Genomic DNA, 26,871 nt, shown 5'->3' on the forward strand with positions numbered 1-26,871 from the left:
CCCTTCCAACTCTCTGTTATTCTGTTAAAAAACATGCCATAGACTAGCACTTAGTATAGTATCAATGAAGTCCTTAGAAAAGTTAATTAGGTGCTGGGATATGTCTACATATACGAAGATCAGAATCATGCAAGCAGTGGCTTTCCCCTTACACTCTGTGGAAACAAAATTTGGACTTTCAAGAAGCAGAGTAATCTGTATTTCAAGTAAACATAATAAAGTGCACATCTGTAGCTATGTATATATAGTTTGTTAGTTACTCTGAACATAATTAAAAAAGAAATACGTGGATAAATAAATAAAAAGATTACTGTGACACTTAATCTTGTAGAATTTCAACAATTGCACTGCAGGCTATGAAATGCATTTGCTCCAGATTTGTTTTCAAGACAATTCTTGCAAATAATCATAACAGCAACAACTACAATAACTACAACAACAACAAAGAACATCTTGCAAGTTCCACTACAACAACAAAGAACATCTTGCAAGTTCCACAACAACAACAGCAACAAAGAACATCTTGCAAGTTTCACATAGAGAGTGCCAATAATTAGAAAATTCTATTGTGTGGTATTATTAAGCATATCCCTAAAGCAGTGGGATATTCAAGAGAGTTGCAGTAGATCATCTTAAATGATAGTCAGGTTCATATGGAAGCAGATGCTCCACTCTTTCTCACTTCATAGTCATTTGGGGGGAGGTATGATATGAAGGAACCATCAGTTGGAAGTATATTTAACCCTGTGGCCCCAGTTTCTTCATACAAAAGTCACAGGATGTGGTCAAACATTTTCTGCACCCTAATTATAAAAATATAAGCCATTGGGTAAAAGGTCATTTGTATAAGAGAGGGATAAGCACCCTTCCATTCCCTAATTACCAATTACTTCGTACAATTATGTAAATAAACTTGTTTTATTTATCTCAGCAAATTAATTTTCCTTAATAACATGTACTGGTAGTTACTGAGAAAAATGCCCACATCACATTGAAAGAATAGTATTTATTTATTTAAAGGCCTCATATGGCCACCCAATAAGACTACAATCATGACTTGATCATCCATCAATATCATAATAAATGCTATTATCCAAAACAATAATTGTTTGCATTTTGGTTTAGTACTGAATTGTTAATTTTGAGATTCTTTTGAAAGTCTCACGTATACTAAAGAAAAATTAATTTTCTGTCCAATGAAAGCACATATTTGCATTTTCAGTAGGATACAGATTAACAATAGTTTCTGAGTCATTATGTGGAAGTTTAATATAGATTCTGAATGTAAAACAGGCAATGTAATATGAACATGGCTATGGTTGTTAATGGCTTGTTTTAGCTGGAAGCTATAAAATCATCCAAGGACTCTGTTGGTGTTGGAATAATAATTTACCTATACAATTACCACATGGTGGATTTTTGCAACTCTAATTCTATGTTATTAATAATGAATAAAACTGCAATTTTCTCAGGTTGCTCGGGGCAGTGGGGAATTAGTTCAATGAATATTTCAGTGCATTATTTTAATCATAACTCTACAGATTTCAAGTGGCCAGTGTTTTATATTTTTAAGTTTACTCTTCTAAAGGATTGTAGTAATTAAAGTGAAAAATATTTGCTCTTAAGTCCACTTTATGATTTACAGTTCTTTTTAAAAACACTAAAAAAAAAGCAAGCTGTGTCATTAATACTTGTAATTTGATACTGCATTTGTTAATGGGCTTCCTCTGATTAATGGCTTTTTTTAGTAAGCAAAATATTCTGAGACAGGGAGGCAAAATCCGTGAATATTTAAATGAAAGTAAAGAAGTTATTGAATATTCTTATTTTAAGAATTCATATATTTGTTGTAGTTTGTTTGTAATCACTGAAACAAACACATATACTTTATAGGGCTTTTTTTCTAATCAATGGTACAGAATTTACATGTAGAGGCTGATTACTTTCTTTTATTTATTTTTTATTCCTTAGCCAACTGCATGATTTTTGGCGCTTAGATTACTGGGAAGATGATCTTCGCCGGCGGAGACGGTTTGTTCGCAATGCTTTTGGCTCCACCCATTCTGATGCATTGCTCAAAGCTGCTGGAGAATATGGTCAGTATCACTGTAACATTCCTACTGTCCTAAATGCAGTTAGAATTGTTATTAGACTTTGTTTGAATGAAATCTGTCCATTTTATTATAGTATTTTCTGTTTTTTTACATTTAGCATTTACCTTGTATAGCTAAATACATTTCAATATCATTAACAGTAGTTTTCAAGCTTGTGCAATTTATATTATATTTAAATACAGGACTGGTGACATTAGAATAATGTATACACATAAACGAAAAACTGTAAATACAGTAATAAACCTGTTAGTTTTAGAAAAAAATATGGTTCATTGAATCCAAAGAAAGAGTTGGGTTTTTTTTTTTCTGACAAGGTTAATATAAAAGGACTTTCACATTTCTCAGTGTTGTAAGTCTCTTTTATTTTAGAGAATACAGAGACAAGCCCATTCTTGGAAGCTAAAAATTGAGAATAAGATAACCTTTCTGAAAAGTACTCTGCTCTTAAAAGTATTTCTTATTTTTCAGTTAAAGAGAGACTTATTGCACTGCTTAAAGCTGGCAGTGTCAATGCAGAATTATATGTATATGTAAAACATTCATTGTCAGAGTGAGTTAATTAATTTGCAAATAGCAAATCATCTATCAGAGATGTAATAAGTTTAAATGAAAGAATTTATAATCTCATTGAATTTATTGGGAATGTAAACTATTCCAGAAATTTATTCCACAGTACTAACCTCTGTAGTTTGGTTGAATTATGTAAATTTCATAATTTTATATACACTCTCTTGATCTCTGATTAATATGATTTAACTTTATAAAAAATGACTAAAAGTTGGAAACTGCAGAAAAGAGAAAAAGCCCTGTAATACAGCAAAAATACAGCAAAAAAGAATGAAGAAACTATTTGGTAACTTACATGCCTAATAATAGAAATCCTTGTTTATGTGCCACAATTTAATTCTTAGCAATAATTTTTATTTTGCTTTTAATGAAAATGATTCCTACTGAGGTATGTCAGATTGAATTTCATGGAACTAATATTTGAGTAGCATATAGGATTGCACGATTATAATTCTTGGAAGCTGCTACATTCAAAGCCTTTCTCCGACCTCTGTAGTATGGTTCATGTTGTTTTCAGATCCCTTTGTTTCAACTCTTTTTTGAAAATATAATTGAAACAATATAGGCTTCAGAATTGTTTAGATTAGTAAAATATTTTAAAGGTTTTATATAGCATATTCTTAGATTTTATGATACTGCTTCTCTAGAATGCCATGTAATTAGGTCAGATTGCTCTTTGTACTTCAATAATAAATCGTTGAGTGGCAGCAACTTTCCATGCTTTCATTCAGGAATTTTTGATGATATTAGAATATGAATGAACCATTTGACTTGCAAAGCTGTATTTCTCACTAAGCTTGATATGTCTTCAACCAAGAAGTCTGAAAGTAAAATTATGTTACAGGTCATCCTAAGACACAGCCACTATTTTATTTTATTTCATGTCATTGTTATTTCTCTAATTTATGTTGAAGAACAAGGGGGAATAGATGCCATAGGAAAAAAAATAGAACATTTAAGAAAAATTGATTAGTTTGAAGTACAGTATTGGTATAGACAAGATAGGTACATCCTGCTGTTCTTAGCCCCTCTTCCCTTGACCCTTAGCAATGACTAAGGATTGCTACATGGGCGAGATTTTAACTTCCGTCCTCCAGTCAACTAAACTCTGTGTTTTCTCTGGTGTATGTGTACATACATATGTATACCCCCCCCCTTGTATGAATAGCCAAGTCTGACCCATCATGCCATGACAATTAAAAAGGGCTCTCTTAATACAAATTGCTGTCATATGCTATGTCTAGGTTACTACAATCAGTCTTGCTTATTTGTAGTCTGAAACTAACAGAGGGCAAGAGCAATAAGTCACATTTATGTAGATACACAGAAAAGTATATTCACAAAGTGCCAAAAATCCTAAATGAAACTGTTAGTTATTGTGCTTAAAAGGAGTTTTTTTTAAAAAAAAAGACCATGATCTCGCTTAATCATGAGAATTTCATACAGATTGTCAATTGATATTTCTCCTCATACGTTTACTTCCCATGTATGTGGAGAAATGTAGATAGCGTCATTACTGTTTATATTACAAATCACAGTGGAAAGATGTTATCTTTTGCAATTTTAAAGTACTTTTTTTCTAAAGCTTTCAGTATCAAAATTAAGAACAGTCTTCCAGAAGAATTTAAAACAGCATTCACTGAGATTAAGTCCAGAGAATTTTTACTTTGATTGGAGGGAGGGGGTGTAGTTTGGAGGCTTGTACTTATGGATTTTAATATTAAAACTTTTACTTGACCCAACTGTATAAGAAAACATCCTTAACACTGATGTTATTTTTATACCTCCTGGTGATACTAATGAGTTGAATAATTTATGAGGTTGTCATGTAAAAAGGATTTGGTGCGGTTTGATGTATTTTCAACCTCTAGTGCTGGAATGTGATTAATAAAGAGCTGGAGGCACAGCATTTTTTTCCCCATTGGGGCTTAACTTTCATTAGGGATTTTTTCATCAGTTTTATTTTGATCATTTTATATCTCTTTTTTATTATCAGAATCACACATAAGAAGTACTATAGAGAAAGCTATTGATTTTTGTTATGTAAGTTACATAACGTAATTCACTGTCCACAAATAACTTCATAATAGAAACAACAAAAGGAAAAAATGAATTATATGGATGAGTGAGGAGTTTTTTTAAATTTTATTTTGAAAATAGTAGCATAAATACTGCTTTAAGTTTCTGTATAGAATAGACTGACAGTTATCATTGTGGGGGGGTGGGAGGAGTTGTGATTAAATATCACAGCCAAGAAATGTTTAGTCAGAGCCTAAGTCAGCAAGCTCATCTGGGTCTGTGATCAAAGGCGTCAGCTTAAATAGGTCTGATCAGGCATTGCAGACGAGGGCAGGCAGCCTCAGCTGAGCAAAAAATCACAGAGCAAAGATGACAAAATTAATCAGTCAATTCTTTGGCAATAAATAACAAGATATGCTGAGGTCTGCAGATGAGAGAATTTCTAGGTTCTGCGGAGATGCATCTACTTAATGCCTGATTTATCTAAGCTTGCATAGCCATCAAGACATGACCTTGATGAATAAAAGAGCACTCTCTAACTAATCTAGACTTAAATCAGTATTGATAGTGAACACATGGTATATAATAGTAATATGATGCTAACTGATCAAGGAATACAGGAGTTTTTGGAAATAACAGTTCTCTCTATAGATTTTACACTTGCTCAAGGGAGGAATGGCAGATATTACCTAAAGAGGTAAAGCATTAAAATGTAGTGAAAATGTTTCAGATAATTCGAGAACCTGAGAACTAAACAGTGTTAGGTTTATTCATCTTTATCCAACTATTTGAAGTTTCAGTTCTTTGTATAACATATTTTGTACAGAATTTTTTTTAAGTAGCATTCTACATTCCAATCTCTTTTCATTGTACTGTATTTCATATTACAATTTCTATAGTAGTTTTGTTAATTATACAGTTTTGTTATTGCCACAGGCAGTTTACAAAATCATCCTGAACCATGTAGAGAACTGTTTATATAACTGACTGAGTGATTGCTTGACCAAGCTTAACATGAAGCACATACAAATCTCAAAGTATGCAAATCCAGACTCACAAATTTCTTTAAAACTCAAACCTTTGGAAAGAAAATTTGCAGTGTTGCCTTTTCTATACAAATACATGCTTTTGGAGGTGTTTTATGCATTGGGATAGAGGAATTAGATGGAACGGCTGAACTGAGGTGTTAGTTACTCAATAGACCAACCCAGATTCTGACTCTGGATGTTCATCTTCACATCTGTTTGTAAACTAATGAAGTAAATCATTTCCCTTAACTAGGAATGGAGTTAAAAAAATGCTCCAAGCATGAAAGTGGAAGGCAGTCACCTGCTGGTCCTTACCACATTTATCCATGGGGGATGTTGTTCTAGATTCTCTTTTTTACCATGCCTTATTTTCAAAAGGTTTCCAGGTTTCATCAGTCTCATCTATTTTTCAATCTAATAAGGATGTTCTTAGAGGAAGCAATGAAAATGAGAAAAGCATGTAAACCTGCTTAGCTTAAAAACCTTCCTACTACTTGTTTTTGTTTGCAGGTTTCTTTGGGTTTCAGTTTTGTATTGTATTAGTGTCACTAAGTACCAAATAGAAAATGGCAACTGGAGAAAAATGATGTGGGAGGTGTAAACATACCTTCCTCCCTTAGATTTGAAATAATCTACCTTTTCTTTAAAATAAATTTTATCATTTTCCAAAGAAAACAAAGAATTTTGTTTGTTGTCTTATGTTGTGATTGCATAATTTGCAAATGTATTATAATTGGCTATTACATTTTCAATAACATTTTGGGTTATTTTGGAAATAACTCTCTCAGTATAAACATTTAACAAGTTTTTTTGCCTTTCAGAATAAACCAGATTTCTGTTAAAGTTACATTTTAAACTTGTATTTAGATGAAGGAAGAAAATGTTGTGAAAATTAAATAGCAAAAATACTGCATGCCTTTGAAAGCCAGTACACTCTATTAGCAAAACTGTCAATATAAAAAGTGCATTCCATTTCCACCTCCTCCTCTAATAACCTTTTCTATGTTACTCACAGACAGTTCACATAATCAGAGTATATTGTCAGCTTACCGGAGTTGGGGAAGCATGAAATGAAAATCACTTTAATATTGATCCAATTCTTTCTTGCAAGTGTCCTTGATGTCCTTTTCTCCTGAGCAGTAGCTATTTGTTTTATTTAGGGAAATAACTTGGTTATGACTTCTCTTTGCAAAATATATTTCAGAGCAATTATTATTAAAATAGTTTTTTGCAGCTTATTATTTTTCCCATATAATATTTTACAATATAGTGGCACCAAATCACAAGTAGTCACCATCTTATTTACCAGTCTGTGTTATAAGACAGCATTCTCCTAGCTTAAGATACGATGAAATTAAAGATATGTATAATATGGGTCAAATTATCCAAACATGCCACTTGTGAGATTTTTATTGATAATTGCAACATATAAGGTCAGATGTCTTTATCTGTCCAACCATTATGGTACTAAATTTCCTTATGTAACTAAACACTGAAGAATAAGATAACATCCAACATTTTAAATGTTGTCTTTTTTTTACATAGCATATAAATTAAATTGTTTGTAAAATAATTTGAATTCAATATTTCTTCTTAAATTCTGGAATGTCACCTACAATAATTACCTTTAGTTTTTAATTTTAGATTCTATAATAGGATCTTTTCTTTCTCTCTTTAAATTGCAATTTTCTCTTATATGTTAAATGGCAAATACATCTCTTACAGTAAATATAATTTCAGATATCCACCTTGGAGAGTCCTAGCAATACTCCTACGTCATTTTCTTTAAAAATCTATTTCAAAATAAATCAACTTCTTTTGGTAATTCGGCATGTGATAGTATTTTATAGATGCAGTTTTCACGATGTCTCAGCAAAAAAAAAGTGTTAAATGAACCTGAACATTTTAGAGGCTATGATAGTTAAGTGATTTCTTCTGATTATATTAAACATTTGGTATTTTATATATCCATAGTATTTCCAGATATATGGAAATAAGTAAGTTGAAACTTATTTAAAAAATTGAACTAAGCACCAAGGACACCGTAGTTCAACCCTGAGCTAGATATGTTCTCTTCTGTTGGGCTCAATAATATTTTTTAAAATAGACATATATGAGCTATTTCAAACATGAACTAAAGAACTGGAATATATATAAAACCATAGCAATGGCCTCAGGTTCTTAAAAATGCTGAAAGAGTATTTACAGATTTGAGATCTGTCAAACATTGTATTTAGGGTATATTGGACTGCCTAAAGAATATATTTGATTTGATTTTTTTTATGCTGGAGGCATAAGAAATTTGAGCGCTTACTGATCTATATGATATGATCATGCAAGCATTTAATATTTGGGGGGATAGTGTATTAATGTAAATTAGTAAATTTATGCAGAAACCTTTAAATGTTAAAGATGTTAATATAATGATCAATTATATACCAAGACTTTGGAACGTAAGTGTTTATTGGAAAGTGTGGTTGCATCAAGAATTGGGAGGGGGGAGTGTCAGAAAAAAATTATATTAAGAAATTGGAAATGGGTTATTATTGCAAATGTCAAGGAATGGTGTCAGTAATGTGTGATCTATCTTTTTTAGAAAAGCAATTTTCTATTAATCAAAGGATGTAGCAATATGTGTTACTATGGCAGAAATTCTTACTATCTTACAATAATAACTTGTATTCTCTATGAGGGCTCCTTGGTGCTCTCTGAGCTTGCTTGTTTTCTGGCAGATGTTTCAGTACCCAAACTAGGTAACATTATCAATGCTTGTGCATTCACTATATTGTAGTTATGAATTCATTGGTAAACCAATGACTATTGAGAAGTATAAAATATAAGATTTTGTTCTTTTTTTCTATTTCTTTTTAGCTTGTATTTTAGTATGAACTTTTAATTTATTAAAAGTTTAATTATTTTATTTAAATAAATAAATAAAAATAATAATTTAAAAAAAGATTGTTTTGTTTCAAAAATAAATGTATAAAAAGTGAGGGATCGATATTAAATTTTGTTAAAGAACAAGGCTTGGGATAACATTGATAAATAAGTGATAACCAGTAATAAATTAGTGATAATAATAGTGTAGGGTTAACTAATATCACAATCTCAAGTCTGAAATTTAGCAGGTTTTTTAAAAATACCATAAAGTCACGGAGTATAAGACTATCAAAGATAGCTTATTAGTTGTGATGACTACAGGAGAGTCATGCCTCTTAATATATCTTATGGGAAAGACAAATGAGAAACTGTCCTTTTGCATATTCTTTTGACATCAGGTTATATTGGGAACAAAATATGAAATTGCAGATCTAGAGTAGGAAATAAATCAAAGTATTTTCTTACTTAATTTACCGCTGTTTTCTTCAACTGGCAATCGTATTGTATCGTACAGCATCACCTTCTACAGTTAATGCAGAAGGAAAAGCACTCAATAAATTATAAATAATAATATATTTTAATGTCCACATCTGAACAAAACTGTTGCATGAAATGTTTTATGAAATTCTCCTATATACTGACTCCTTTTCAAAAAGTTCTGCCACTTTACCAAACTGAGTTGTAATGCTCTATTTACTGAACTTCTAATACAGAGATAAAAAACAGCAACATCTTACATTCTTTGTTAGAGGAAGAATTTTATAGAGAGTTATTTAAAATCAAAAGACATTAGAAACTGCAGGAGTTCAGTCAAAATTCAGTTCAATCTGTCATGAACAATTGTTATTTCAGAATGGTTTTGAATAAAGAATAGGGTCGATATATTAATAAATGCATAACAAAATCATTAAGTCGAATTTAACCATCACCTTCATAACCTATTTTAAGTTCTTATGATAAATACTTCTGAAAAGCAATGGTTTTAATGCTATTGCCTTTATCACCTTGATGTTTTAATTATTACTGACCATAGTAATACAATACTGATAAACTGGCAGAAAGGTTCAGAATGTATTTCAAATTGCCGCTCAAGAACCATGCAAATAGGACCCCTAGAATTTCGGGTAGAACAGAGCTAAGGAGAACTTAAGATATCTTGAGAAGTTGTAAAGAACTTACTAGTGAAGTGCATCAAACAGGGATCTTACATCCTGATATAAAGTTAGGTTAGCACCTTCTTCTGGAGTATTCTTAGATCATCTGACTCAGTTAGCAAGGTACCTTTTGCTTTTTTGCTAATACCAGAATAATGATGTGCTTGGCAGGAATCAGGCCAGAAATTTTTTAGTTTATGACACACCCAGTTGTGAATGAATTCAAATGCCTTCTTGCCATATTCCTCAGTTTCAGCCTGATAGTATGCTGCAGTAATATGATTATATTTTGAATATCTTTATTTTACACTTACCTTATAATCATAGAATAATACAATAATAAATAAACCAAAAAATAATATTGCTTAGAAAAAATGTATCAGGTAGTGAAATAATGGTATTTTTAAAAAGACTACTTATGAATATTTAAGAACTTAAGACAATAATAGTAAAAGTTGTACACTAAGTAGTTTCAGAAAGAAGCAAGAGGAAAGTTTCACCTTACATTTTTATTGTGTAAAATATATTTTTTACTTGAATGCATTATTTTATTGTTAATGGGACAAACTTTAGTTATGTTGACACACTTTTAGAAGCCACACAAAGCTGTATAATATATAAAAAAAGCATTCTTTAAGAAAAGAAATCACCCCATGGAACTGATTTCCAGATGTTTGGAAACATTAGAATTTCCTGTCAGTACATTTAGGTAACACTAAAATGAGTTAACTTTCCATTCTGCCAGCCCTCTTCAAAGATGAAAGAAAAATCACTGCATAAATTGCCTTATCTATAATTCACTGAAGTAAGCTGTGGAATGAATTCTGAAAGAAGCAGAATTCTCTTTTGGTTAGTATCACAGCTTCTAAACTAACTGTACTTTTATTTCCACTTTACCTTTAAAATGAAATTAGTGACTTTAAAGTCAAATAGATGTTAATGAGTTATGATGTTGAGTAGTTTGTTTGAACTGAATTGTGTGTTTGACTTAGATTTGGATGTGATTTTTTTTTTTTTTTGCTCTTCAGTCTACTTGTGTCTAAAATCAGCCACATACTGTCTGTGCATTTATTCAAGTAGCCTTGAACTGACTTCTAATAGTTATGGACACAGCAGGTAATCTTTGATGTTTAGCTTGCATACCTAGAACCAGCTGTGACCTGAAGAATCTAAATGAGAATTTACAAGTTTAAGGACATTTGAGAAGAAAATATGGATGTAACCCAAATCAATGTTGATGTGTCAAATGCTTTTTTAAAAAAAAATCTGTTTTTTTTTTTATTTTATTGTTGTTTTCTTGTGCTTTATGAAATGTGTGCATAGAAAGGAAAAGAGGAGGGAAAATGCAGACGCATACACACACAGAGGAAAGACTTTTTAAATTGAATAAATTGCCAGTTTTATTTGGTTTCATAAGAGTTTTGGTTTACTACTCGACATACTTTTAAGTTACCTCTAGACAAGATGGGTGGCCCATAAATCTAATATTATGCTCTACCTACTAATAATACCTTTTATTTCAATGTATCAGAATTATTCAATTATTATTTTTATTATTATTTTATTAAAAAATAATAGTGATCTTCCTGATTAATTATATAAAACTATACTTTTTTTTAAAACGTTGGTAGATAGATGGTGCTTATAATCAACCAAACTTCATAGCTGACAAATGTGCCATGAAAGTGAATGATTACATGAGTTCATACCTCATGCATTTTATCAATATAATTATTTAGTATACTCTTCTTTTTGATCCAAGTGAGTGTCTTTAAATCATAAGCCAAGGTATGGAAATATATATTTTTTTAAAAAATCTTCCATGGTCTACATTTTTCGTAAAACCATTAGCGCTAATTCTATTAAGATATTTAGTACAAGATGTGCAGTAGTTTGAAACATACCTTGTGTATCTTATCATTTCTCTCTACTATTATTTCCTAATAAATTTAATTTTGATCCATACTATGGTATATTTTCCATCCGTTATTTTTCTATCTTTTACTATACCTATCATTTAGAATATATACATTTCTTACATTTATGCTGAATTAATACAGTTGTAGTCTTCAGCAAATAACATAATAAAAATTGATTGATAAAATTTGGCTAGGTCAATATGGCCTAAACCTTAGTTTTTCATGGCAATGGTAGTACACTGTAGTATTCCATTATATCTGATACAAAAACATTAGAAAATCATATATTGTTATTATGGAAATTTAAAATATTTAAAGAAAGTAAGGTAGGGCAAGGGAAAAAGAATACAAATATCTCTAAAGTTGCATGCAATTTTCCAGAAGACCAAGAAATGTCTTTGTTGCTACATACAAAAAATAATAACTTGGGTATTTCCCTTAAATTCATGTATTTAACAGGAAATTTGAATGTCCTGAGTTCCTAAAAAAGAATACAGATCAGATTTTAAGACAGAGTAAATTAAAATGAATCTGCATTTGCAATAATTTAAGTGTACCGAATTTAGAATGAAAATATAAGTGATCTTTTTTCCTTTATCTGTGACAATTCTGAAAACAGAAAAACAGATATTTTATCTGTTGTTTTATCTAACTTTTTGATTAGTTACTTGACTTGTGGCCTGAAATAAAAAATTACCAAAATACTGCCATTAATATTAAAATTCAGAAGGCAAGCCTATATTATAAAATATGATGTGCTTAAAATATTTTTGATTAAATATTGAATGTGGAACACAATAATTACACTCTATAAATAAAACACGAATGTAGAGGTATTTATTCCATGTATTAGAATAAAGTTGTAAAATAATGAAATTATTTTATAAATCCCAAGACTTGTTATATGTGTTACTTAATGCTGACTACCTTATATCAATTAAATAACATTGCTTATTATTTGATATATTTTTCAACATTTCAACTAACATTATTCAAAGAGTGGTTTTATTTAATTTAAAGTGTGCTATTTCTGTTGCTACGTGTAACAGGAATTTGCAAGAGGTTATCCAATTTGGATATTGAATAGTCAAGATTCTTGATATATTTAAAGACTAAAAATAAATAAAATTAAAAATAACAGTAGACAAACCCAATCAATATTCCAAAATGCAATTAGGATCCTGACCAATGTTTAATGAAATAAAAACAAAGGTCCAAAAACCTTACAATGCTAGTATAATTGATCATAATCAAGGAACCTTATTATTAGCAGTATCCCGTCATAAAATGTTAATGATAATATAAATATATACATATGCATATGCATATGCATATACATATTTATTTATTTATTGGTTGCCTCATCACACAGTGATTATCTTCACCAAAAGTAATATCAATTTTTAATCTGAATGCTTAATTATAAAAATGCTAAATAGTCACAATAATGTTGGCCTTTATTATATCATGTTCAGTGTTAGTATTATTAGCTATGCATAATTCAAAGCAAATGCATTTTTAAACTGATTCTGTGCCCTTCTGTTTTGATGGAGAAAAATATTGATCTGTCTTTTGAGAATGTTTATATAATCTTTAGAATTATATAACTAGAATGTCTGTAACAAATCTGCTCAGAACATATTGTGTATTTCAGGATACAAGGTAATACAGTGGTTTATCGAAGCTGTTTGTTAATTTTTTTGATGAATGTATAGTGAGGCCAAAAAGTCCATTCAGTATAGTATGTTTTCTGAAGATAGATGATCTCAAATACATTCTGTGCCCAATCAATGTTTAATTTGTTAGGTGTTAAACCATTTCTTTGTAAGAACAGTGTTTATAAGCCTTGTAATAAGCCAGCCTCCTGTGACATTATAGTTCTTTCTGTAATTTTGATAAATGGAATTCTAATTCATAAAGGATACATTGATTGAAGGGCAGCTTTCAGTGTCCCACACTTTCATTTAGATAAATGTTTATTACATTGTGGCAAACTAAATGATGGAGAATGACAAAAAACCTGCAGTTTCAATCATACCAATGGACTGAAGCAATTCTTTAAAAATTGTATATTTCATATTGTAAAACAAAATTTAATTTCAAGAAGATTTATATAAATCGTTAAACTGCACATTGACCAAATTCAATCAAATGACTAGTGTATTTCTAGTAAATGTGCCTTATCAGGTTGTTATAACAGACAGTTAGTGTGATACTTTCATTTATTTAAGGTTATATCTTTTATTTTGAAGTTTACATAATATTAACTCAATAATTCTAACTCGTCTTTGTCTAAAACAGGACATCTGTTTTTGTAAAGGTTTGAAAATATATTTTGAAGTACAAATTAATTCCATTAATTTTGTATTTGAAAACATTTAATGGACGTTCAGACTAAACTGAAATGTTGAATGAAAACAATGTTTATTTTATAGGAACTGAAGAAGATGTGGTAAAATCAAAGAAAACCTTTCGAAGTCAAGCTGTTGTCAACCAAAATGCTGAAACTGAACTCATGCTAGAAGGGGATGACGATGCTGTCAGTCTGTTGCAAGAGAAGGAGATTGATAATCTTGCAGGTATCAAAAATTATTGTTATTGCAGATCTAATTAGAAAACTTGATCTAAAAATTCAATTTTTGGCAAAAAGAAAGTTGTCATCTTTCTCCTATATTTTAGAAAAGTTTTGTGGCTTATAGAATTTGGTACAATTGCTATTTAAAATATTGATTAGTGTAATATGTTTTATTGAATCTGGTCACTACTCATTGCAGTCATTATACACATATTACATTAAGCTTTATTTAGCCCAAAAATAAGATTGCTACATATAATAATAGATAGACTAATCTCACCATTAACACTTTAAAATATTTTCATGCAAAATCTGTTTTAAATGTTTTATTTCTTTCCGAGTTACTATTGCTAGATTGAACTGTAATTACATGTTAATCATAGGAGGACAATTATAGTAAGACAATAACAGTATTAAAAATTTATTTCTTATATTTTATTTAAATACACAATTTTACAACCATGATTTTTAACCCTTCATTATCCTTTTAGCTTAAAAATAGGTTGCTTCCATATGTGTACCCATAATGGTATGTGGCAATGACCTTGTATCATCAGCCAAAGAGATGTTGCCTAGGAAGCAGTCAGATAAGAGATAGCATAGCCCAGAGCTGTATAATGGACAGAGCGAAAGGCTCAAAAAGGACTCTCCCTAACTTCAAAGGAGAAACTGCAAAGGAGAAGGCAGCAGAATTATACTTTCAGACTTGCAAGATTGATGTCAGCCTTATCAGATACAGCAGATGGAAATCATGGCCATATAAACTAATTCTACTTTATTATAAAATTACAGTAACAGAAGTCTGAAAGTACAATTCTCCTGCCATCACCAATAACTTAGTGAGGGCCCCTTCTGACTTTCTCGTTCTTCTCACACTGCAGGTATGGGCTAAGCTTCCTTTTATCTGCCCATTCTCTGGGCAGTATGTCTTCTCCCAGTCTCCCAAGATCATTCTTACATATCATTACAGTATTCAAAATGATGTGAGAAACTGAGATGATTTATCTTTTGGTTCAGTTCCTTCTCCAGAAAACAATTTTGTAGCATTTTTTTTCAATTTGCAGTATGAAGTTGCACCTTCCTATTGGAGGAAATACCTGCTCTATCCCATCCCCCAGGATTTTCCTTCTATATCCATGAGAATTAGTTAACTATTTTTCTCCTTTTCCATAATTATTGGTTTGTTTTTTTCTCACTCTCTTAAAAAATAAACAGGACAAGGAAATAGGAAAGATGAATGTGCAGTCATGATCCAGGCTGGGGTACTAATTTTTATGCTCTTCTATTCCTTTCTCACCCATCTTCATCTACCAAAACTTCAAGGATATTAGAACACTTATGTGGGAGTAGAAAAATGGAATAGAATACAACTAGCACAAGACTGATAGCTGTATGTGAAATGACCAGACTTTATTTAGAGCATTATTTTTTATTTCCTAACAATGTAAGTATGTCTCAGAAGTGGGCTTTTTTCCAAAAAGGCAACTGGACTGTTGTTGTTGTTTTTTTTTCCTTGAGGAGGAAGAACAAAACATTTCGTTTCTCATCCAAAAAACTTCATCAGTTGTGATGGGGAGTGGCGGGGGGGGATGGAAAGATAGGTACTGACAGTTGAGACTGGATGGATAGAACTTATCCTTCCATCCCCCCTCCCCCATCAAGTTGCCTTTTGAAAACAATCATTGCCTTTTGAAAAAAAAAACAGTTCTGAGACAACTATCACATACATGACTGAGAATCTCCACAGACAACTACGTAAGTAGAATATGATGGATTAGATGTCTTTTTCTTCTTAGTCATTTCTCTTAGTTTCAGTACCAAGAACCAGTTGTGAATGGCTACATCCAAAAAATCTTCAGCTGACTAAATTCCACAAAACACACAGCTGGTATCATTACTCAATCTCTAATTTTCTCCCAAATTGGTTTAACTCCTTTTCTTACCAGCATTTTCTCTGTGGTTCTTGGATTCCCCACCTCATGCCTAACTACTGTTTCCCAAGACCCCATTTCCATCCTACCACAACTATGGCAGCTACTACTATCTGCCTCATGTTCCAACAGTTACTAATGTGATAAGTATTAATCTTGTATGTCCTTTGTCTGGGATTTCTGTTGGAGACCTACTGCAAAGTCCCCTAGTTGCTATTGTTATGTCATAGGTTCTCTTTTTTTCTGCTTTGCATCTGGGAAACACTGTAGGGATTTCCTAGACTTTTACAAGGATCCCAACTTGTTACTTTTTAGATATAATTGACATGCATGTAAATTAACTAAAATAACTTTAAAATGTTAGCATTTCAGTTGCACATAATCTTTTCATAGTTAAATGATCTTTAAAATCTGCTAAATGGTTTTAAGATTTTAAGAACTATATAGTAGCATAACTGGCTAAGAAGATATGACCAATTTAAAACATAAATCCATTTCAATGTCTTTTTTAATGTTAACAAACATTTCATAATTTTCTGTTCCAGTTTTAGCTTCTAAGTTCCTTCCCAGACTGTTCATTTCAAGAGGCAAGTTTTTATTGATAAATTACAGATAGAAAGATCAATATCTAGTAGCAGTGTCTGATAGCTAACTGTGTAAATCATTATCTCAGTTTGCACAATTATACTGAATTGATCATTAACACATTTTTTATTTTCTAATCCCTGAATTTTAGAAATGATTTTCAGTAGTTTTTCTGGCAACTAATTATACTAACGTGCAATTATAAAAGATAAATTTTCCTTGATAAAACTATTGTATTATGTAACAATAATTTAGTAATAATGTTAGAATAACCCCTTTTAATATTAATATTGAACTGAATGTTTATTAAATAATACATAAAATGTATTTTTAATGCAGCAACATACTACATAAAAATTGGTTTCCGAAGAACAGAGATATGGGCAGGACAAATATCAACCATGGTAACTTAAGAAATATGTAGGAGTGCATAAAACCGTTATGCACTCAAGCCATAGATTCATTTCATCTCTCTCTTTCAACTAGCAGTGGCAATCTCAACTCTTGTGTGTTCTTTTCAAAGCCTTTATCTGCATTCAATAGCTTTATCGCAGGCCCTCCTCCTCTTCTTCGTTCCACCTTTTCCAAACTCATCTTTGCTGTGTAAGTTCCTCACATCAGTTGTACAAGGAAATCTTCACATAATTTAGAAAGCTCTTAATTCTTTAGACTGGAAACAAGCCGCAGGAGAATATTGTTAGCCATTTGCTCTGTTTGTACAAAAGGAGGAAAGTAAGAGAGTGATTAATAATGTCCAAGTAGTTAAATGAAGCCCAAATTAAAAACCCCAACTATTAATTTCTTCAAATTATTTTCTTTTTTTTAAATGATCATTCTTCATTTTGGGAAAAAAGTCTTCCCCATAAGTAGTGCTCTCTACAAAATGGTTTAAATCAGCTTGGTTACCAGAAATTACTATCCATAATAACAAATATATTGTTATATTCAAAACAATATATATTTCCAAAGAGCAACTACAAGTGACAAGTGAGGCTTCCTTCTTTATCGTAACGTTGAACTTCCATGGCTGACCCATATTTACTTAAATTCTTTGCAAACTTCATTTCTATAAACGTCCATAGAGCAGCCCCAGTTCATTTTTCAGTCTGCTGCCTTTCACAGAATGATTTTTTTTAAAAGAATTATCAAATCTTACTTCCTTTTACTTCAATCTTCTACAACTTATATAGCCAGATCTGGTCCCCATTTTCCTCACTCTATTCAGAATCATTCAGCAAGAGAATTTCTTTTGTTCAATTTTATTCCTGAGAAAGCAGCCCAGTCCCCAGCTGACCGTGGCTGATATGCAATAATAAATTATTGATCTTTAACAGTTATCTCCCTTCTTAGTACTACTGTGCCTGGAATAAGTTAAAGATCTTTATTTTGGAATTAACTTTATTGTATCCAGATGGAGGCATTCTAAGGGCAAAAATTTAATGTTAGATAAGATTTCCAGATTCAACAGTTTCCCTCCAGGCAACTCTTTATCACCACTCTTTCCCTGATGTTTATTTTTATTTTATTTATTCAATTTCTATGGCCACAAAGCTCAACCAAATGGCTCTGTCCAATGACAATTCCAACTGGCCATGAAATTTGTCATTGGTATCCTAAATGAATTTATGAAAGGATATTGAAAAGATATGAAAGGATATTGAAAAGGAGAACTCAATATTTGGGACAGGATTTTTCCCTAATTTTGACTAGTATATTTTTCAGTATTACCTACTTCTTGATCACTTCAATACATGATGATGATCACTTCCAAGCTACTGTGAAACTAGAAGCCAGTGCCCAAACTTGCAGTAGACCTAAACTAACAGATATTCCCCAAAGAACAGGTTCAGACAATTTAGTGGACTTAGAATTATAGTATATTGTTTATAATTTCTAGCTTTCTAACTTTGACAAGCTGGGATGAAGATTCCATTTGAGATGTTTTGAGTAATGCTAAACAATAGCATGCAGGAAATCCTAACATCTAGGAAACCTAGACCTCCTATAAGCTCTGATTTGAATGTATTGATAATAGGCTTATGAAATTAAGAAATAGCAAATTATATTCATCCAAAAGAATGTTTTCCTTAAATAGAACACTCCTTCCTTAAGTAGAATTGAGCTAAACTATCATATAGCTTGTATAATGACTGGAACTATCATAAAAAAATGTCAAGGCTGAGAATGTTTTAAATTATATTCTGCAGAGGCAAAGAAAGAATCCTTACTTGTGTAGAGTATAGAATAAGAGGAAAATGTAGTGCTCTTTAGCCACAGATAGATATAGAACAAAACATACATTGTGCCTTAAGTCAACATTAACTCCTAGCAACTATCTGGGACAAGTCTCTGCAGTTTTCTTAGGAAGATTTTAGAAGTGGTTTGCTATTACCACCTTCCTAGGGTTGAGAGAGAGTGACTGGCCCAAAACCACCCATCTGGCCTTGTGCCTAAAGGGAGAATAGAACTCATAGTCTCTCAGTTTCGAGCCTGGTACCTTAAACTCTACAACTGATTTACATGGATGTCTGTTGATTCAACTCTGGGTTATTGCCATTAAAAACTTAGATTAGCATGGATCTTCTCAGCTGTGTCTCAAATACTATGGAACCCTATTCCTGTTGAAATACAGTTTGTATATTTGGTATACATATTTAGGAGACTTGACTCCAGTTTAATTACAATTTCATGTATAAAGAAATAATGTTTTGAGTTTCTACATGATTTCTAGTACTATGTTTTGTATGTTGCTGCTTATCTTCTAAATACAATCTTGTATAGAAGGACACAATTTCATAAACTGCCTAAAAGTGCTATTTATCTGATTAAGCAACAATAGCAGCAGCCACAAAGTAGAAGTAGTCCAATATTAATAGGTAAAGAACTTCTGAATGGCATTTTTCTTTTAAGCTTGAGGTTGCCCCCAATGGGTAGCATTTAAAAACTTCCAGCTCTAGTGTCTCAAATTCCTACATTTCTTGGAAACTATGATGTTGGATTTAATGATAAAGTTTGGGAAGGGAAGATCTTTTCTTTTTTATTACAATCTGTCCATATTCCAGGAGAAACTTTCTCTTTCTAATTGGCTGATTATTTCTTCTTTCCATTGGCAAGAGCCCCTGTTCTTTTTATGTAAGAGGCAGGCAGTAAATGCTCAAGGCTTGTAATACAGTCACTTAGGATACAGTAAATCCTCCATGAAATCAGCTATGCCAGGATTTGGGGGGAAACAGGAACTTTGCAATATGACCATTGCTTGGACCAAATTCTGTCCCAATTGCCCTTTCTTTCTTTCTTTCTTTCTTTCTTTCTTTCTTTCTTTCTTTCTTTCTTTCTTTCTTTCTTTCTTTCTTTCTCTCTCTCTCTCTCTCTCTCTTTCTTTCTTTCTTTCCTCTCTCTCCCTATCTCTCTCTCTTCCTTTTTCTAGTTTAATGTGTTGAGTGTACCCTATTCTATTTAACTAAATTGTACTTTGCAATAGTGTGCCATCCCTAAAAAGAGCTAAGTGTAAGTTTGTGTGTGTGTGTGTACAGTATGTATGAATGTGGGTATATGTGTGTATGTAGCACTTCCATACAAATTTTGAGAATGGCAAATGATATTTCAAGTTGAGTCATAACATATTTACGGTAAAAGCCCTTACCTACACTTCTAACTTCTAAATATTGAAAATATGTATGAGAAAGTTTGAGAATCCTTTGCTAGAGATGATCAGATACACTGTAATGTTCCAGAAAGTACCAGAAAGAAAGCTTGAAAGACTGATGTTATTGCATAAAAGGCTCTATGCTACCATAAAAGTAGCAAGTTGTCAGATATATGTGGCTAAGTAAATAGGTTGCACATAACTTGAATAACATGTCTAATGTGCAAATACTACAGTTTTCAAGAAGCGGATTGTTGGCATTCCAGAGCTCTGTAGTTTTTATTCTTCAGGTATACTTCCAAATTTTAACAAAAACAATCACTTTATGTAGATATGTATGACTGAGATCTAAAGACATCAAGAACTGTATTTAGGATTTTCACTTTGGTAGTGAGAATTTTCCATATTTTCCACATTGAGATGGAGTAATTTAAACATTGTACCAAACAGGTATGTTCACTACCCGAACCTTTTTATCATGAGCACAACAGTCAATAAAACCTTTTTTTTTTCAGCGAATTCTGAAATTGTTGTTCACTTTTTTTGCTAAAGCAAACCTCCAGAGGTCACCCTTCCCCATATTCTTTTTTTTTTTACATGCATGCCCACTAGATTCATGCCCAGTGGATTTATGTAGATCTTCACAATAATCAAGGGATTATTTTTTTGTACATGCAAACAATCTTTCTGTAAATATCAGACTTTGAGGAATCGATTATTCAATTTCCTAGGTGTTTAGACACTTAGTCTGCTGTGTCCAACTTTTTGTTGGAGATATGCTATTGTGTCCAATCATGTATTACCACCTTTGGACTTTATAGCTATGGCTCTTCTATTCTTTTACTGGAGAAGGTGTATTTTCTACTTTCTCAGTGATCAATTGCGTGGGCATCTATCTTGGCAAAAAGAAGGTGTTATTCCCAATCTTTTATCACCATGAAAAAGCATTGACAACTTAATACAACACTGTTCTTAACTTGTGATGCCTTTGAATGGTAAAGTAGTATCCATCTTCCTTTGAAAAAAAACTGACATCAATTCACCAATTTCTCATCTTCATTAGTAATGATCATTACTAATTTCTGATAGAGGAACAGGCTCAATTTCACATCTTTGCTTTTGTCTTCTTTGCAGTTCTCAACATCTTCACTAAGTAGAAGTTACAATAATCCTCTTACACATAAGGGATGTGCTGGGTTTTTCTCCCCCACATCCATAAATTAACTCTTAGTGGCCTCGTAAAAGAAGACATTGAAAGACTGTGTCTCTTCTAAACATTCTGGTTTTATGCATATTGTACATTTTAATCCTTCATTCTAAACTGTATAGTTTATGGAGCTGACACTGATCTGCCATGCTTTTCTATCTCTCTGGACTCATGCCAATTACCATCAATTTTGTTTATTGGCTTTCAGAAACAAAGGTAGTCAGCTATCAATATGTAATCATTCATGGATTTTACATTATGTAAGTTTATAGTATTCTATAAGTCTTCAAGAACTAGTTCCTCTTCAAATTCCCATCCCCTTGTCTTCTTCAATGGGCCCTTCAGAAACACAAATCTTTGTTTGCTGTTATTTGGTCAGCAATGTATATCTTGGCATTTGCCCGAACTCCAGATCAGATTCTAGAACAGACACATCCAAGTCAACCTGCGAAATTGTAGTATATATCATATGCAGGCCTTATAGGAAAATGAACAGCAGAGTTTTAATAACAGTTTGTTGGAGAGTTTTGTTGTTGTTAGTTGCGAAGTTGTCTCCGACCCATCGCGACCCCATGGACAACATTCCTTCAGGCCTTCCTGTCTTCTACCAACCTCTGGAGTCCATTTAAGTTCACACCTACTGCTTCGGTGACTCCATCCAGCCACCTCGTTCTCTGTCATCCCTTTCTTCTTTTGCCATCAATCTTTCCCAGTATTAGGCTCTTCTCCAGCGAGTCCTTCCTTCTCATTAGGTGGCCAAAATATTTGAATTTCATCTTCAGGATCTGGCCTTCTAAAGAGCAGTCAGGGTTGATCTCCTCTAGGACTGACCGGTTTGATCGCCTTGCAGTGCAAGAGACTTGCAGGAGTCTTCTCCAGCACCATAGTTCAAAGGCTTCAATTCTTTGGCACTCAGCTTTGGTGCTCAGTTGGAGAGTTTAGCCACATTTAAAGTGTTTCGGGCATCCAAGAAAATTTTCTCAGGTCATGTGATCCAGTTCCAAATTCTGACTTCCAAATGACCACCATTTTTAAAAAAAACACATACAAGATATTGACAGAAAATCTTTATTCTCTCACATTGGTGAACCTCAGAGCACCAATATTTATGTGCAAATATATATATATAGAAGTTCTCCACTGCGTTTAAAATATTTGCCCACCAGTAAAGCCTGCATCTTCTTAAGTATTCTCTTGCTCATTCCATCTTTTTCTCATAAATGTCTGCAGTTGTCTACAATTACTGCAAGTAGCTCCAGCTTTTGTATGAAAGGTGTGTTTTCTCACCCTGGTATACAGTATTTTGTCTAACTAACTTGCCCCAAGTCTGGGAAACAAAATAGATTTCTTTGTGTGTCTACTACATCAGTAGCTCTCTATGTTCTAAATAGGACATCCCACCTATACTGACAACATTCTACTGTGTAGTTGAGGGCTGTGTGTGTGTGTGTGAGAGAGAGAGAGAGAGAGACAGAGAGAGACAGAGAGAGACAGAGAGAGAGAGAGAGAGAGAGAGAGAGAAGGAGGGAGGGAGGGAGGGAGGGAGGGAGGGAGAGAACTCTGTGATATGACTGTTTTTATCTGAGATTTCTTGGGCAGAAAGGATAACAAAAAGGAAAATGAAAAATAGGGGAACAGTTTACTGCTGTTTACTGCTATTACTACTTTTTAAATGATTCTCAGATAGAAGTAGAATAAAAGGAACTGTAGTTTCATTGCATGGTGTAGAGGTATTGTTTTTTCTGGAAGCAGATAGAAGGAAGAGCTTCATTACTTTATTATAAATGAAAGTATGTGTAGCTCTAACATGCGGACCAAAAAACTAGTTTCAGTTTATTTATTTATTTATTGTTTATTGGTTCGATTTATATGCCGCCCTTTTCCGGAGACTCAGGGCGGCTTACAATGCGTTAAGCAATAGCCTTCATACTTTTGTATATACCTGCTTAGTAGGGCTTTCGGGGGGCCCCCAAGCGGTGTTCTTTTTTATACAAAGTCAGCTTATTGCCCACAAACTGGGTCCTCAGTTTATGGATATTGATGAAGTTAGCATTTCTAAATAAGTTGTTTAAGATTTATTATAAAAACTGGAAAGAAGAGTTGTGATAGGTCAAGAAAGCCTGAATGGATATAAAAACAATAATCACAATAATGTATTGAGAAGTTTTAAGAAGGCTCTACTAACCTTCTGTATCTTTTACGATAAATATAAAATATTTGCTTTATAGGTATAAACTACATAAGCTATGTAGTTTTATATTATTTCACTGACTATACTAAATAAGTTATTAGGCATGTCAAACATGCAATTATGCATAGAACTGCCTTCCATTTTAAATAATTGTGATTAGGAGAGAACTAAGTCCCTGCATAAGGAGCTAACTATATATGATATTAAACTACTGTTTAAATCTTTATATCCAAGGTAATATTCAATATCACCTATTACTTTTGTGGTATTAAATTAGGCACTAGATTCTTAATTTAAATATAAACATTTAATTTTATATAAAAGAATCAGCTTATTTATTTATTTTTTTATTATACATGTATATAATCCATATATACAGTATGTTATAGTTGGACTGTTAAACATAACATCTTGGCATTTGAAGATGTTTTCCATACAAAGCATGAGAGGAATTTATCACTGTCTTCTCCAGGGATTCTTTTCAACTAAACGTTTAGTCTTCATCCCTTAGATTTTCTGGTAGTGTCGTGTCCGAGTATTTGTCAGATCCTGCTTAGCTTCTGAGTCAAGAGACAACCAGCCAGGTGTTACTACCTGCTGATGTAGTAGAGTGGAACATTACAAAGTGTTAATTTAAAAAACTGCCAACCTGAACTACTGAATTAGCTATTGTCAGTGATTTGTACAATTAACTGCATAAATATCAAAGGCCCAAATATTTCGTTTTAATTCTTTAACTAGTTTGTCTTCCAGATGGTTTCACTGAAATTAGTGAGATGTTGTTTTAGTAGCCACAAAAACCTAGTTAAAAACTCAGTAAACAGTGACTTAACAAAATGTAATTTACATTCTCTATTCCAAATGTTCTGGATGGAGCACATGTGATTGTCCCCCAAATTCCGTGGTAGAGTTCACCCAGAACTAGATTTTTCTTTAAAAAAAATAAATAAAAAAAAATCTATCCTGTATAATCCGCCCACAATTTCAGTTTCTTAAACAGAAAATCTGGAGAGAGTTAACAGTGTGTAATGATGTTCCAAGAAGGGAATTTGTTTCAAAAAGCAAGCCATCAGATTTATAATGCCATCCTGCAGATGTTTCTTTTTGCATATCTGCTGATAATTCCTAGGCTACCGCCGTTTCTTGAGAAGTAATTCCCAAGAGGTTCAGCAGGATGTGTCCTCCCATTTGAAAGCCTTGGGCTACAGAGCCACGGAGAATTGTTGCTCGGAAATTGGATAGGACAGAAGCAGTGGAAGAGCTGCTTCTGGGTTTTATTATTAACCTACATACTTGCTTCAAAACTAATTTGCATCGACGGACTTTTGGTACACAGTACTCCTTTAAACCACCCTAACAAAATCAGCCTTTCCTCCCCTTTCCCCTCCCCCCCACCCCTTCCCTATCTACATCCTTTTCACTCTTTGTCAGAGTCCTAATCTTGCAGCTTCTTTTCGGAATGTATTACTGTACACAGTTCCGCGGAGGCAACTCGGCTAAATCGATGATCCACATCGGAGCCTTTTCGTCCTTATTTGATTCTGGTTGTAAGGGCAGGCCGCCGCTATGTCTGTCGCGTTCCGGTGTTGTTCTTTCGGCTAGAGACTGGGCTGCTGGCCGCCTCCTTTGCCTTTTGTTAGCAGGCAGGCGAGGGACAACAAAGGGGGTGTCCTCTGGACGAGTGGAGGCGAGAGCAGGTGGGAGCATCTTGGGCGCCTCCTGAGCCAAAGAGAGAGATTTGGCACGGTCCCGCTTTCAGTGGAAAGGAACCAGTGGAAGACGCCCGTGAGATGGGTTTTTTTTTTTAAATTTGATTTATATGCCGCCCTTCTCCGGAGACTCAGGGCGGCTTACAATGCGTTAAGCAATAGCCTTCATACTTTTGTATATTTATACAAAGTCATCTTATTGCCCCCACAAACTGGGTCCTCATTTAACCTACCTTAGAAAGGATGGAAGGCTGAGTCAACCTTGAGCCTGGTGAGATTCGAATTTACTAATTGCAGACAGTTGGAGTTAAATTACAATGCATTAGTCTGCTGAGCTATCCAGGCTTTGTTCGACTTTGACACGTTTTAACGAACCTCGCCCTTTCTTGCCCGACTCCAATATCTCAGGGGCTCCCTAAGAGTCGGAGTGTCTCTTCCGCGCTGTTCTTTGGGGCGTCAGGTGCACGATCCGAGGTTGGAGGGGAAGAAGCAGAGCCGGGAGCCGGTTGGCCGCCTGTCTCGGGGCCATATGGAAAAGCTGCACTATTTTGATTATGCCTAGTGTAAACAGTTTAATGTCGGATCCTTAAAATCCAGAGCCTGTCCCAAAGGGGATTAAATCATAATCCTCCTGCTCTATAGCTGTAGTGGATTAATTTGGTATTCTCCCAGTGGCTGCTTCGCTCCCTGAAGGCTGTAACAAAAAGACTCAGCGCTCCTTAAATGTGCCGTGGTATTGGAAGTTGTAATTGGAGATTTCCAAAGGAAAAGGGTTGGAAATGACATACCATTAAGAGCGCATGTTTCATTTGCGCCTTTTCTAGGGTTTGGAAGGTGGAGGGGGGGAAGGAGAGAGATGTTCAGCGACAGGAACTCCGAGAGAGACAGAACGTAAACAGGTTATGGGGAAAATGGCATTCAGGATCGGTAGACTCGATCCTGAAAGGGGTCGGGTCGCTTCTTTCCCTCTGTCCGCAGAGAGGGTCCCTGAAGCCCCTCTGAATAGCGCAACGCCGAGGCTCGAAGCCATCGAAGTGGGAGGAGCTACATCCTTTTGCACCTTTTATCTTTTGAGGATGAAGCGCGTCCCTTGGGCTCGCCTGGAGGTTGGAGTCAGTGTTTCTTCTGGCCCCAATAGATAGGAGTGTCTCCCCACCCCCCACCCAGAAATAGGAACAGTTTTGTTAAATAAAAACGCCGGGTTTAATCATTCCCTGCTTGTTTTTGTTCAGGCCTGCATTGGGGTTCACGAGGTTCAGTCTTTTTAAGGGGGTGCCGTTACTTGCCCGTCATGCGCATGGCTTCACTTATTTCCAGCAGCAGTTTTAGCAAGTATATCCTTTCAA

General features: G+C 33.4%; 1 protein-coding gene across 4 annotated transcripts in view; it reads left to right on the forward strand.

The window, feature by feature from the left end:
- The window catches only part of NBEA (neurobeachin), a 365,883-nt gene that overhangs the window by 199,959 nt on the left and 139,053 nt on the right, over positions 1 to 26,871 (forward strand). For all 4 annotated transcript variants that reach the window (XM_087894770.1, XM_087894771.1, XM_087894772.1 and 1 more), the window contains 2 exons: positions 1,972 to 2,096; positions 14,117 to 14,260. In XM_087894770.1, coding sequence (XP_087750896.1) covers positions 1,972 to 2,096; positions 14,117 to 14,260 — 269 coding nt within the window. The remainder of the gene's footprint in view (positions 1 to 1,971; positions 2,097 to 14,116; positions 14,261 to 26,871) is intronic.

The sequence above is a fragment of the Pantherophis guttatus genome, chromosome 5 (genome assembly GCF_059756535.1).
Source record: "Pantherophis guttatus breed Tessera chromosome 5, ASM5975653v1, whole genome shotgun sequence".
Taxonomy (NCBI): domain Eukaryota; kingdom Metazoa; phylum Chordata; class Lepidosauria; order Squamata; family Colubridae; genus Pantherophis; species Pantherophis guttatus.